The sequence below is a fragment of the Arctopsyche grandis genome, chromosome 4, assembly GCF_051622035.1.
Source record: "Arctopsyche grandis isolate Sample6627 chromosome 4, ASM5162203v2, whole genome shotgun sequence".
In the NCBI taxonomy this organism is placed as follows: Eukaryota; Metazoa; Arthropoda; class Insecta; order Trichoptera; family Hydropsychidae; genus Arctopsyche; species Arctopsyche grandis.
In genome coordinates this window covers 23,190,564-23,205,931 of record NC_135358.1, presented here as the reverse complement: position 1 = coordinate 23,205,931, position 15,368 = coordinate 23,190,564, and the positions used below count along the sequence as shown (strand labels likewise).

General features: G+C 34.9%; 1 protein-coding gene across 2 annotated transcripts; it reads right to left on the bottom strand.

The window, feature by feature from the left end:
* Window positions 1-316: 316 nt before the first annotated feature.
* Window positions 317-6,226, bottom strand: wdb (serine/threonine-protein phosphatase regulatory subunit widerborst). 2 transcript variants are annotated; one of them, XM_077430135.1, is made up of 9 exons: window positions 5,654-6,177; window positions 5,115-5,599; window positions 2,177-2,373; window positions 1,898-2,092; window positions 1,622-1,812; window positions 1,318-1,531; window positions 1,128-1,247; window positions 813-1,042; window positions 317-732 (listed from the first exon to the last, which is right to left on the bottom strand). In XM_077430135.1, exons 2-9 carry the CDS (start codon window positions 5,263-5,265, stop codon window positions 639-641), a joined length of 1,392 nt encoding a protein of 463 aa, XP_077286261.1. In that variant the 5' UTR covers window positions 5,266-5,599; window positions 5,654-6,177; the 3' UTR covers window positions 317-638. The 2 variants fall into 2 exon arrangements, with proteins under 2 accessions (XP_077286261.1, XP_077286260.1); XM_077430134.1 differs by having other exon boundaries at window positions 5,115-6,226.
* Between the last annotated feature and the right edge of the window lie 9,142 nt (window positions 6,227-15,368).

Genomic DNA, 15,368 nt, shown 5'->3' with positions numbered 1-15,368 from the left:
AAGGAAATTCAGTTTATTTTTCAATATATAATATATATATATATATATATATATATATATATATATATATATATATATATATATATATATATATATATATATATATATATATTTTTAAATTTTCGAATGAATCATAATAAAAAAGTCTGGTATGCTGCATTGATAAAAGTAATTCATTAACATTCAAATAAATAAACTAAAATTATGATTGAATGTAGTATTTAATATAACATTTTAAAATTTATTTCATTATATAGGTATATATATAGATATATATTGAATGTTAGAAATGATTATAACCCCCAGTGTTATTTTTATCATTTATTCCACTTATACAACCAATTCTACTCAAATGATTTTTTTATACTTTTTGTTTATATATTGCATATTATTAACATAAAATTACTTACAATCATTATGATACACCACAATTTCTTTTTTAAAATCACAATGGAAAACAACAAAACTCATCGCATAGATGACTTTCTTTCTTTTTCATTAAAAATGTAACATGTTGTTTGTTTTATTTAAAGTTCATAAAAGTATGGTAATTGAAGTGTTGCACTGTGAGAAAGTTTATGAGTTGCAATTTAAAGGGGGCGGTGTCTCTTACTAGCAGGGGAAAGTGGTGGGGTGCATCACTTAGCACTGCCCAACTGCCGCTTATGGGAAATTTCCATATCCCCTAATTTCTTCCAAAGATCTTCCCGTTCTTTTTCACGTTTTTTCTCTCTAAAATCAAAAATGTATCATAAAACTAATTCCAAACGAATACTACATGGCGAAATGCAAAAATGCGTAATCAATATTACTTCTGTCGTTCAGCCTTGTATCCGGCGGTGAGCTCGTCGAATTGTTTAGAATTCATCTCCATAAAAGTTTTGAGTACATTGTAAACGAGAGCAACAATCGTTTGGTTCCAATGCTCTTTGCTGATACGATAAAGTGCCGGGAACATTATTGGCATAATCACATGATTATTTTCTTCGATTAATGACATAATATATTCATTATTCCAAAAATATAGGGCACGTTCGGCTACCTGTAATGTCAATGCACATTGCACACTTGTATCAAAACATTCATTAAAATTTTAACATTGACCCATTCAAGCTTTTGAATGTTACCTGAAAATGAGGACTTGAAACACATCGAGATATTTGTCGGAATAAAGATTCTTGAATTTTTACAAATTGTTGAGGCTCAATAACGTCTAATATTTCCTCTATTTCACCGAGGAACATAACCTGAAAATTTTATTATTATAACAAGGAATTATATCAAAATTTAATAAGGAAATCATTAAAATCTATGTACCTCTTTTTGTGAGCATGTCTTTGGCCAAAATTTGAGTAGACCTCGAACTACTGCTTCAGTGAGGGTGGAATCCTTTTCGAGAAATTGAACTACACAGTAAGCTAGCTGTGCATGGTATAAAGATAAACATTTTACTTTATGTAATGGCAGTAATACTTTCACGAGGAACTGTTTATGTTCCGTTTTCAGCGGTAATGCAAATCCATTTATAATACTGAAATGAAGATTGTAATAAATTTAATCACACGTCATAAAAGCATATACACAATTTAACGAAAGCAATGAATAATCATAAAAATCCAACCTGCCGAGAATTTCCAGCAGTTCCCCAACACCGTTGAAATGCTCCGTTTCATACACGAAACGCAAGAAGATATTGTTTATCTGCTTACGAATAAAAGCTCTCAGTCCCAGAAACTTACCGTAAATACGGTGCAAAACAGTCTTGAGAAAGTCGCGTTCTCTCGGGTCTTCAGAATCAAATAAATCTAGCAACTGCGATTTTACAATAAAAAAAATCGTTTAAAAATTGGTTCCTAGTCACTTGCACCACATGCAAGTGCGAATGGTGTGTACTTACTTGCAATACAAATTTTTGGTCGATTACTCTTTTACCAATGGTAGGTTGAAAATCAGACGACTCTAGAAAACGAAGGAAGAACTCATAGACTAGTTGAAGATGAGGCCAGGAAGCCTCTAAAGTTGGATCATCTTCTTCAGGATCAAAATCGGGATTTTCACTTGGCGGCAACGTACGAAATAGATTCGCAGATATCTGCAAATTAATACAAATATTAGACAGGAATATACGATTAAACGTAAGGCATACGTATGTAATATGCTAAGTGAACGTTCGAACCATTTTAATAATTTCTGGATAAACAGGATCAGTGAGAACTCCTCTCCCACCAGTAATATGCTCCACGAGTTCATTTAGCGAAGCTCGTTTAATTTCTTTGCCTTTTAAGTCGGCCACCGGATCCATAAAATCGAATGCAGTACAGCATTGTCGAAGCTTGCGTATAAACAGTTCTTCCTGTTCACCGCTAGACACATCTGAAAATATACAATAATACATTCTAATTAAATAATCTGCAATAGCTTACTGTGAAATCATATTTATTTATTTGCACATAGGATAATGACAATTTTAGGATAAGTTTTTCATTCTAAGACATGGCACGAGGTAAATATTCATGAACATTGTAATACTGAATAAAGGATAATTGTACCGTTTTATATTTTTCAATATTGAAATAAAAGATACAAATACGAAAAAATAAGAGATAGAAAATTGTTTTATTCGCTCTCTGAATAACTGCTTCCGAATGATTTTTGCATATGTTTAAATGTAAATTATTTCAAGGCCTATAGAGAAACATTTACTGTGACAATCCATTTGTAATTACATTAAGTAGTTTGTTAAAAATCAAGAATAATATTTCTAAATTGTTGTTTGAATATACATTAGTATATGGATTAATAATATGAATGTATATGGATTTTACGAATGTTAAAAATTCATAAATTTGTTCAATAAACTCTTTTTATACAACAAAAATGACTCTTATGTCCCGAAAATTTTATAAATACATTTCTAAAAAATATTTGCAATGATAATGACGATGAGCAATATAACAAATAAATAAGATAACTTTGATTTGGATTATCTTGTGAATATATAATCAAAATGAAACTTCGCAGATATATCGAAGACATTCCAATTTGGATTATTTGAATATTTTGATGTTTCTTTTTTCAAATGATTTAGTTAGTCATTGAAGTTACCTCCAAAAATTTCAATATAAAATTATTTGTTTAGGAGCACAATCATCAAGTTAATGAACTTGAATGATACAGACAATTTCATAACTGTGATCACTTGGATAACTTTATCGATTTGATTTCAATTATCGAACAAGTGCAATTTTATTGAAACAGTTAAAAGGTAAAAGCCATATAGGCTTATTGTAATATTCGACTAGAACATAATAAATCATAATAAAAAAAATAGAAATGACTGATGGGATTTGTATAAATTATTTAACATTAAATTGACTGATTTAAATAATTGATCAAATTTCAAGTATCAATGTATCAAATACATATCATAAATTGTTATCACAGTTATAAGCAATCAATGTGAGTATGAGTCACAGTTTCTTGTATTAAACATCACTATAAAACATCCACATTTTTGAAAAATACATTTATACATGTGTATAATATAATAAATACTGGATTGAAAATTGATTTTGGATTCTATATAAATAAATAGATTGGAGAGAGAGAATATTCTTAGCCCAACATAGTTGGCCAAAACATGAATAAATAAATCATGAAAAAGATAACTCGATCATAATGATATATGAAGAGTATTAAGTTTGGATGCAATCCTAATTTTAGATTATTCAGAATAATGAATAGAAAAATTCAACGTATTCTAGCTTTGTGGTTTTATTTCAACATATTTTATTTGGCAAGCCCTCAACCTGATCATAAGAAAAGGAATACTGAAATTGCACAACTCGTCAAAATGTCAGTATTCGAATAAAATATGAAAATCAATTAGCGATTTTCTAACAGTCAATACAAGCTTGAGGATTACATTAATTTTTCTCGATAAAGGTTGTAACAGAGATCAGACATTATACAGTTTTGCTGAAGCTACTATAATTATCAAAATTTGAGAAACAATAAGAACTGAGTTTAAGCTATGTTGAATAAATATTAAACAAACATTGAAAATACTAAAAGATTAATATACAGTATATCTTTCTACAACTCTCGTGTGGTATAAAGATGTTTAGATTGGGGTTTCTTCTTAAATGATGACAACCAATATAACACTGAAATTGTAGAACAGACTTTAGATTAGTAAATAAAACAGAATGCACGTAATCAAAATTAGGTATAAATAACATATTTAACTCAATTTTAACATACATATAGCTCTATAGGTTTTCATTTATAGAAATGTTGATTTATAATTTCCAGAACCATCTTTCAAAAGTATTTCTGTCATCGTCAATTTTCAGATTGTTCCATTTCAGTTTTTTAATGATAAATAAAGCTTCACCATGCACTAATACTGAAAACCGCTAGTGTGAAAGAATAAATAGGATTAAACATAAAAAAAAAAAAAACCAACCGGCCGTTTTGTAAAACCTCAAGATGATAATTTCAATATTGAACAATCGTGTTCAATATATTATTTAAATAAGAAAATTGCACCGAAACTGAACATATATAGCATTACAATTTTACAAAAAAAATTGACGTTTAAGATAACAGCCTCGATGATTTAATTTCGATATAGTATGATCATCATATTTACCTCAAAATTGATTAGAAGCAAGTTGGATCGAAACGAAATTGTCACAGATGTCAAAAAAAAAAAAGGCGCGTGGGTTAGTTCCGTTAGGCGGAACCTGGTGTAATTGTACAATAGTTGATCGTTATGAAATATTTATAATTTGAATAAATATTCATTTGTTTTTCATCGGAAGGTGACATTAGCGGCGAGGGGGAGGGGAGCGGGGCACGAAAATTGTGCAGTCGCGAAGTGACGCGCGGAGAGGTTAGGTGCGGGGGTGGGGGCGAAGCGAGGGCAGAGGCGCTCCTCGCGCGGCTATAATTAGAACGCGGGGGCGAATTGCGGCAAGGGGAGGCGGACGCTATTTCGGGAAACGTCAGTGGGGCGGGCGGGCGGGCGGGGCTCGGATGGTGGGGAGGGGAGGGGAGGGGAGGGGAGGGGAGCGGGGGGAGGGGGTGCGGGAGCGGCGGCGGCGGCGTACCTTTGAGCAGAGGCAGCGGCTGCAGCTCGACGTCTTGGTTGTTGCGGTAGCGCGAGGAGCCCTGCGACTTCTTCGTCTTCTTCTTGGAGGCGCGCTTCGAGTAGGGGTCTATCCGGTCGACGATGGTCTGCCGGCCGTCCACGGACGACATGTTGGCGGCGGCGGGCGGGGGGGCGCGGGGCGCGGGCCGGACCGGAGCCGCTCAGCGGGGGCGCATCGCCGTTACGCTTACGTAAGGCGCGACACGACCCACGACCCACGACCGACCGACCGACCGACCGACCGACCGACCGACCGACCGACGACCACGATTCGGTGAGCGACTCCGCACTACCACGACCACGACCACGACCACGACCACGACCACGACCACGACCGACACCCGGCGACTCCGACTCTGACGCGAGGTGCGGGGAGGGGTGGGGCGGGGCGGTTCGCTGACGGATGTGTTCTGCCCCGCGCGCGTATTCACACTCGCACTCGCGCTCGCACACGCACACGCACACGCACACGCACACGCACTCGCCTAGCACTGGCACGCGCGCACTCGCACGCACTCAATCCTAGTGGGCTGACGCGTGCCGAGGGGTCGGCGGAGGCGGGGGTGGGGGCTGCGGCGCGAGGCGGAGAGGGGTGCGGGTGTGGCAGCGGCTGTGGACGTATATGTGGGCGTTTGCGGGCGAAGCGCAGCAGCCCATGCCAACGCCAATGGCAACAGCGGTGGCGGGCGGGTGCAGAGGTGCAGAGGTGTGGAGGAGTGTAGACCGTACAATGTAGAGGTGTAGAGGTGCGGACGTGCGCCGCGCCGACTCCTCGAATCGCCTCACTCCCCCGTCCCGTCCCTTCCCGTCTCTCCCCTTCCCGCGGGCCGTCTTTCGCGAGGGCTGCGAGGCGCCCCCGAATTCGTTCGATCTCCCCGCGGCCTTCGATCGAACCCGACCCCACCGACGACACCGACACCGACACCGACGAAACTCCCCGCATATATCGGACCGAAAAATCTCCAAAAACGCTCCCCGCTATTTCCGCCACCGATTGCGATCGGATCCACGCTCAAAATCTCGACGACCGCACGTCGGATTCGATCCGACCGCCAAAAATTTATCGAATCCGAATTGAACGGGTAATTTTTCGTTTTATCGACGCCGTTTCGACTTTTTTTTTCGAATCGTGAACGACGGTGTTTAGGCCAACGCTCGTCCGCTCGCTAGCTGCGCGATTCGCTATCCGCCCGCTATTCGAGTCTCACTTGCGACAACATCCTTTCATCCGGCTTTCGTTTCAAAAGTGAAATCGAAATTTGAGGATTCCCAAACGGAGAAAATTAATAGAAAAATAAATAAAAAAAAAACAATTTAAAGTACTCTTCTGTGGTTTATGTCAGCTACGTACAAGCATGACAAAAATTATTCTATTTTGGTTCGGTGATTATTACGCAAAAAGCGATCTTGCGCACGTCACTAAAATCTCAATCACGGAGCATCTGGCACACAAAAACTCACATCAATCGAAAGTTATGCACGCGAAATATTGTGAGAATTCGAATGCCAAATATTTCGTATTTGCGGTTTTTATGGCAATGATTGTCGTGCGCGCGATCGCAATTTGCGCAATAATCCGTTTACCCTTTAATTTAGGATTCCAACATCTGTGCAATAATGCGCCGCCACTACTCTCAAACTTAATACACACGCCATAACTACATATTAAACGATATATTATACTATATGTATGTACATACTTCGATATGATAAATTCAAATCGAACAATTTATAATATAATTATTTAAGTAAATTCGGCTCTCAATAAAAAAATGCGTAAAACAAATACAAACACCTCATCTACCGAGGACTTAATTTGGCATCCCCCCCAGTTTTATAACAAACAACCACACATTGTCCAATTTTTACCCCCACCCCTTCCCCTGGAAATAGTTAAATAAATAAAAAATGTGTATTATGCCCTTGTCCACTCTCTGCTTATCTATGGAATTATAGGTTGGGGAGGATCCTACAAAAGCAATCTAAATTCAGTAAAAGTTTCGCAAAAAATTATTATAAAAGTAATACTTAAAAAAAACTCTACTTTCTCGACAAAATCGCTTTTTAAACTATTTCCAGTACCAAATATCGATGACATATTTAAGCAAGCTTCCATTATAAAAATGTGTAAAGAAAAAAATAACAAAGAATATCAAGAATTTTATAAACTAATGAGAAATGGAAACCAATTTATTACACCAAATTTTAAAACAACACAAATGCAAAACCATTATATTTTCCAAGCCATAAATAACTATAATAATCTCCCTTCTGAATTGCGCTGTATTGTTAACCAAACAGAACAAGTAAAAAAAATTAAACACTTCTTCAAAAAAAACTTGCACTGAAAAATTTTAATGTAATTTTTATATAAAAAATATTATAATAGATTTTAAGGATTTATAATAGAATCGTAGCTCCCTTATCAGGCACAAGAGCTACTCTTATCTGATAAGGAATACATGTCCAACTTTGAAATAAACATTATATCCTGTAAATATATGTATATGAATAAATAAAAAAAAAATAAAAAAATGACATCCCTGTAGCATATCGAACGGAAAATTGCGACCGTTCCTATTTTTCGAGCTTCTGTTAGTTGTTAATAGTGTTTGGTGCTTCGCGTGGTCAGTTTCTATCAAAACCTAAGACAATTTACCGTGCCAAAACACACATGATGCATTTTATGATTACAAAATGCATACGGCATTTTTGCTGAAGCCGAACAGCGATAGTGTATCAAAAGCATACCTACCCTGAAATCTAAAAAATTTAAATTTAATACTATCTTTTGTGCAAATTATAAACGGCACTGAATAGTAACAACGGATATATTTATATATTTATATATTTTTCAATATTCTAAGCGTTTGTATTCTGTGGTAAATAAAAATCGTTTTAAACAATTAACTCAAATTTATTTAAGACAAATTTAATTAACTCATTAATGAGGACATTGTAAAAACCCGAATTGATTAATGTTTAAGTATTGATTCTCAACTTTGTCATAATATCCTTTACTAATTCTTATTTTCGCATAAGTAAGCAATTTGATGTTACGTATTATATAGCCTTATAGCATAGGATCATTTGGTGATGAAATGATTTCTAATACTCCAACTTTCGTAAACATGAAAATATTTTCTCTTTATTTAATTAATTGTCGTTAATTTTACAAATATATACCTTGTATTCAGCTGATTTTTTTTTTCTAAAATTGATATATAATTAATTGTATTAGTTGTGATCAATTGATAATATATCTTAAAAAATAAATAGAGAAGTGATGGTTTTTTTTCGACATATGTACGAGTAATGGTCAAACATTGGCGTGTTAAGTCTTGGCGCACACGTCATCTGCCGCAGCGGCGTGCGTACGTTTATGAATGAAAATAGTTTTTTCAGCCTTTTATGTCGTCAGATTATATAAACAATTTTTACTGTAAATGCTCTGAGTAAACCTGTAGTTTAACGTGATCGACATTTATCGCATATAAATGTTTAATTTATTTTACGAAGCATAACCTATAAAAGATCAAAACACGTTTAAACTAGCGATCGTCAAACTTTTTATGATAACAATGGATTTACTTATTACTACACAACGAAAAAAACTTTAGTTTAAACAATGCAAATGCACTATTTGAACAATATGCGTTCATTTAAATGCTTGTTTTATTTTGAGATTGAGTGCTTTTGAGCCATCTGATGATAACATTTTAGAATTTGCATTCCACTCACGAGGAAACAACTGAAGTCGCCTATGCCGGAGTCCCTATCGTGAAATGTTTGTGTTTCTCCAAATTATACACACTCGTAGGCAGCTTCTCAATTTGGAATTTCACATTTATCGACCGACGTGCAATAAAAGTAAAGCTCAATTTAAATATAGGTAGGCTATGCAATGCGTGACCTCGAAATAACTGGACGAACATGTGTATTTTATTACGCATTTCAGCGACGTATCTGAATTACATCAGGGGTAGATAAATTATTTTTTTCAAAATTGATTTCAGATTATAGTGTTGTTTGAAGGTTTTTTTAAAGTTGTAGTTTGACTTAAATTACGTTTCCAATGCATTATAAAATCTAAATACTTACTCCATTACTCTCGATTAAGAATGCAAGGTTGGGAAAATTTTCCCAGTTTTTCCTGTCACATCGAAATTATCGTTTTTTTTTTTTGCATCTCCATTCTGGAGGTTTCAATCTTTCAATAATTAATGTAGTTTAAATTCAACACTCATTCTAAAAAAGAGAAGTTGGAAATTAAAAATGTAATCATATGGAAAATTATTTTTATTTCACACTACATTTTTTTTGTGTATCCACTAACTATAGTAGTTACAAGAGTGAGAGATAATATTATACAATATGTATTTAAATTCAACATAGTGTGTGCATTATTATTTAACGACAACTTACAAACTATTGTCGTGACCTACAACACCGAAATACAGTGTGCCAGCGAGCGCAACACAATTTAACATACATATTTCTAAAAATGAATCTCGACGTTGTGTAAACATGCAGTCGATTGATCCATCCATCAGATGAAGGTCGACTCGATTATTTAGTCGCTAAAAGAAAAATGCAAGACGAAGAGCAGAAAAAGTAAAAACTGATTCTCCACTTAAAAATATATATATTATAAATAATATTTGAATTGCATTGCTTGAAAATCATCACTGACGTTGAGCTCGTCAATGACCTAAATAAACTACTCGTACAATATTCAAGAAATAAATGTGTCGATAATCTTTCAGATTGTTAAGATCTACATATATTTTGTGTTAGATATTTAATTTAGTAAATAAATATAAACATTTATTATATTGATCGATATTTGAGAGTTTTGGGAACGTCGACAAGTATGATTTCGAATTAATTTCAATGTGTGCAGAAACCTTGGATCAGTCTCTCAATTGAAATATTGCGAAATTAAAATTGAAACATGCAGTTGTTGGAAATTACGTTAATATGTGATATTGCACAATACTTTGAGATGGTGCAATATCTTATCTAAATAACTTTATATACGCTCAGCTCAATATAAAATTCTCCACATAAGTAACAAGTGTATAATTAAATTATGTATAACCACAAAATAGATTCTCAAGTCATGGATTCCAATATTCTTAAAAGAAAATACTTAATATTACATATACATATGTATGTACATACATACATATATCAATAGGGAATTTTAACATTTTTAAATCTCTGCTTTACATACACAACATTGTCTTTTTACACCATACAATTCACAAGTGAATCAAGTCAAAATCAAAATGGAAAAAAATATGTATGTAGTTTACAAAAAATAAAATCATATGAGACTCCAACAAGATTTTTTTCATCGTTATTCTTAATAATCAGAAAAATAAAAAATGCAATCAAAAACTCAATAAAATTTAAAAATTTGGAAAATTTTCAAGTACAAACTACATCGTCGATCCTCAACCATTTTTGAGTTCCGACCCCTGAGAATCAACTCCCTATACAGTAAACATCAATTATCTTAAAAAAATACTGATTGCTTTTGTATGAAGATGAAAACCTAACGCTAATACAGAATAATCTTGAAATATCCTTTTAGAAGTTGAATTTGCACAATAATTCCTAATTAGACGTTTTATGCACATACATAGACACATACACGCACATATCACGGATCGCACTTATTGTTAGACAAAAAAAGAATACAATGTCCAACAATGGCACTGTGCGGCGAACGAATCGATGGAGACGGCGAAAGCGTTGTCGGTTCTGGTGTTTGGAATGGGTTGTTGTTGTTGTTGTTGTTATTGTTGTTGTTGTCACGCGTGCTGCGGCACTTGCCTAGCACTCTTGATCTCCTTGCGCGTCTTGAATCCCCTGAATCCAGCTTGAATCTTGGTGGCGGCTTCCTTGGCGAGCCGCTGCTGCTTTCTGACCAGGTACCCACGTACTCCAGCCTGTATCTTGGCTGCGCTCCGGTCCTCGACCGTCTCATCTTGCTGTTGCTGGTTCTGCTTCTTCTGGTGCTCCATGTCGTGTGGTGTTGGGTCGACGTCCGCTGATGCAGTGCCGAAGCGACGACCGCGGCCCCCCCAAACCTGACGTCACCACGCCACCTGCTTGGAACCATACCAACTATACTTGCTGTTCAGGGTTGCTGCGCTCGTCGACATTAATCTGAAATTAACCAGAAACATTAAGTCAGACAAAACTTCAATTGCTTAGGATCTCTGCGACTGCACCTGCGCAGTAATTTTTCCCTCGTTCCCGGACCATTTTTTTTAATTACATACATCCAGGGGGTATGACAGCTAAATAAACTTGTCATAATATTGGGCCAACATACCACCCCCCCAGAATGCTTATAATGAACAAATTGTTGCAGTTGAAAATGGTTTAGAACAAGGAAATATTTATTGTGCGATTGAGACTGGGCGCTTATTTATTTATTTACATTTTTTTGCTATGAAAATGACTTTACATATATACATTCTAAGCCCGCTTTAAAGGTCAAGGAATTTTACCCTTAAAGCCCTCAACATGAGGCCACCACCCCCCTAACGAATACAGTCTAAGAGACCCTTTCGTCGGAGAACGAGACGGTTGTTCATGAATATCGCACAAGAACAACCGCACATCACTGTTCTAATAAAAAAACCACACTGTACATAACCAAGTACAAAATAAAAAACAACGCATGAACACATAAAGCGCGCATGCGTTAGAAAATAATACCTGAAATGTGCCTACATAAAAGTAAGTACGTGATATGTTAAAAAAATGAATAATTAAAAAATCATCTTTGGTTTTTTTAACCCTTTGAATGCTGACCAAGCCGATCGGCGTTTTGCCAACAAGTCCACGAGCCTGAAATACGCCGATAGGCGTTGTACTTTGAGTATGTAAAAAATAAACAAGAATACTACCCGCTAAGCCTTTCCAGGTAGCATTGAAAAAAATGCATTGAACATGGGTCGTGTAATCCGTGTCAATGTTTATTTTTGTTTATTTTATATTGTTACAAGATATTGACTTCTTTTGTTTATTTTATATTGTTACAAGATATATTTTAGAGTTTAAACACACCTTTACAAAACTCGAAATCCTCGGCGGTAGCTATTTATGGTAGTGATCTAGGGTTTGTTTGGATTAGCTACACTTTTTATACCTGTTTTCTATGGGATTTCTAAATAATTATATTTGGAAATTTTGGCACTTTTTGGGCTTTCAACAGAAAAAACGTCAGTACTCAAAGGGTTAAGGGCTCAAAATAAGTTTCAGCTTGCTGAAAGAAACTCGTCACAATATTTAAACACGTTGGCATTTAGGGAAAATCACTTTTTACGTGTTGCTTCTGTGTATATCAAACTTCAGACAACAAGTAAATATTATGTTTGCAGATACGTGTTCTAATTTCGATAGCAACATTTTTTTTTTTCATAACCATAGCCAATATTTTTCAATATGTTGCACACTTGTTGCCCCTGTATGGCCCAAGCTCAATGTTTGCAAAGAGAATAATAGATTAAGACAGATGGTTACAAGAATAATCGTGCTTACTGAATCTAAGCACATATTGACCAATATACATATATTGCGTTGCAATCATTGTACATATGTATGTATGTACAGCGGTTTCTTCAGAATTAATTAAATTGACTAGTAGATATATTCATACGTTATTAGTGTACATCGATTTCATGAGCAACGCAATATACATATGTATACGCAATATGTGCTTAGATTCAGTAAGCACAATTATTCTTGTAACCTTCTGTCTTAATCTATTATTCTCTTATATGTTCATCTCTATCTCTAATACACGATTCTCTTAATCTATCATTCTCGTATACACTAAAAGATCAGGACTGGCTTTCTGTCATTTTGTACGAACCTTCGATACCTACCTAATAAAGGATGACAATTTGCTATTCTTTACTAATTATAGCTTAATTCTAACTACGCTTCAATCATCATTTACACTAATTATAATATGAGATCTTGAATTGATAATTTAAGACTTCAAAATAAATAATGATAATGTCTATAGAAAATTAATGATGTCTTAGGTTAACGATAGCTTTATGGCTTCGATGAGAGGAAATTAATCTAATCCAATTGTTTACCAGGTAAATTTATACTTATTGTGTACATCATTGTCAAGATAAAAATGCTTGTTTTGAGCCACCTGTATGACGATGCTTAATAATTACTTATGGCGCGTTAATATACAATATACGGTTGGGTGATTATTCCGCAAAAAGCGATCTCGTGCAAATGACTAAAATCTCGATTGACATTTTTACACAATGTCAAAAGCTACAGTATTACGCCTCACTAATTATAACTCCAACGGAAAATTTGTTTGTTTATATCGCTTTTATGGACAATTTTAATTTTACGAACGTTTTCATCGACGCCATGTCCCTCGTAGACACAAAACAATAATATAAAAGCAACAACCTTGATGATCCAACCGAGCCAACCGGCAAATGGGAAACGTCAAGCTCGCCTACGGAACGCCTATCATCATCGATCAAATCTCGTTGTTACCATTCTTGGACAGCGACGGATATTGCTATATGGCGTACATTAATCGAAAATAATACAAATGTACTATTAAGTATATAGAAAATAATCCACTCTACTATTATTCGAAAATTTCGCATTGTAACGAAAATTGATGAGTAAAGAAATTTACACGTGCACAATGTCGTCAGTGCAATGTTAACATAGCTGATGTAGTATTTTTTAAATGTATAAAATAATGACATAAAAAGTTATTCTAAACCGTCAATATGGTCATATAGACATACATACATACATATGTACATTATATCACAAAATAATGTTCTCCGGTTTTTCGGCGATTTCTTATAAATTTAAAAATTAATAATATCAATACGGTTACTATAGTTGCTTACGATTGTTACTACATAGTGGGCTGGAAGTATTGAGCTATTTTCATTGATTAAGATAGGACTAATTATCTAAAGAAATCACAAAAACAATTATACACATACAATAATGTAGTGTGTTTTAATAAATAAAAAAGTATATATTATATTATATGTATGTATGTATTTATGTTATCAATTGTAACTATCTTCTTCTTCAAACATACTCACAATTCCTTTTAAGTCACTCTAATTGGTACCCATACAGCTCTCAGAATTTTTCTTCTATTTTTAAGCCAGAAAGTGATCACCCAGTATGTTAACAAAATTATTTTAGCGATGAAATCGATAAAATAAGTTTAGTTTAGTTTAGTAAGTTTAGTTTTGGGTAGTCAAAATTGATGCATGTATTATTTCAAGAATATCATCAATCAATCACCGATTGCATACTTTCTTTCTCTTTTTTTTTTACATATATACCAGAAAGGCCTTACAGGTAACCCCAATGCGCCTTCCTGGCCAATTACAAACATTGCAGCATTTTTTTTATTATTATGTAAGTCGTTGAATTACGAGACACTGAAAAACTCGCAAATTAACGAGACATCTATGAATTGTACATAAATTTTAGTGTACATTAGTCAATCTCAAATAGTGGTGACAGTAGGTAGGAAGGATATTTAGCCAATTTTACCGGGAACCGTTTCATCAATGAAATCAGAGAAAATTGGCTAACTCTGATAGGAAACGATCGACCTGGAGTCACAAATATCCAGGTCTGACCAGCAGCACTACAGATATACTCAGAAAAATTCTTTTCAATCGAGGTCAGCTCATGGGATCGAACCCGGCGCCTCTCGACGTTAAGCAGAAGCTTAACGACCGAGCTATACTGATGATTAATGTCTGCATTATAAGAATAATGGTGAAAATAGACTGCTTTTGTGGTGATATGTGTATCATTAAATAAAGATACAATTTAAATTTAAATTAAACTAAGCGAATGCAAACCCTAAATAGTTAAGAATCGTTTTTTTGTATGTTGACGCTTTCCAACAGAATAACAATACTGCGATGCATTCAATGGTTAATTTTAGACGAAATCGTTCAATGTCACCATATTTTCTGTGGGTTTATTGAATCCCCTTTGTCCGGTAATCGGGTGAAAATCCTCATCAAAGCAACGTTCCTTCAGGATGGAAACTTTTCTAAAAATAAGTCCCTCTTAACATTTTTAATAAACTGCACATTTCGAATGTGGCAGACGATACGTCTGGCAATAAAAGTCATAAACGAATACCACAATTCTATTCGAA

Coding starts and splice junctions, on each gene's coding strand:
- wdb (XM_077430134.1), bottom strand. CDS start 5,265: ATGTCGTCCGTGGACGGCCGGCAGACCATCGTCGACCGGATAGACCCC. Junction 2,374..5,114: donor GCCGCTGCCTCTGCTCAAAG/GTACGCCGCCGC, acceptor GTATATTTTCAG/ATGTGTCTAGCGGTGAACAG. Junction 733..812: donor TACAAGGCTGAACGACAGAA/GTAATATTGATT, acceptor TTTTGATTTTAG/AGAGAAAAAACGTGAAAAAG.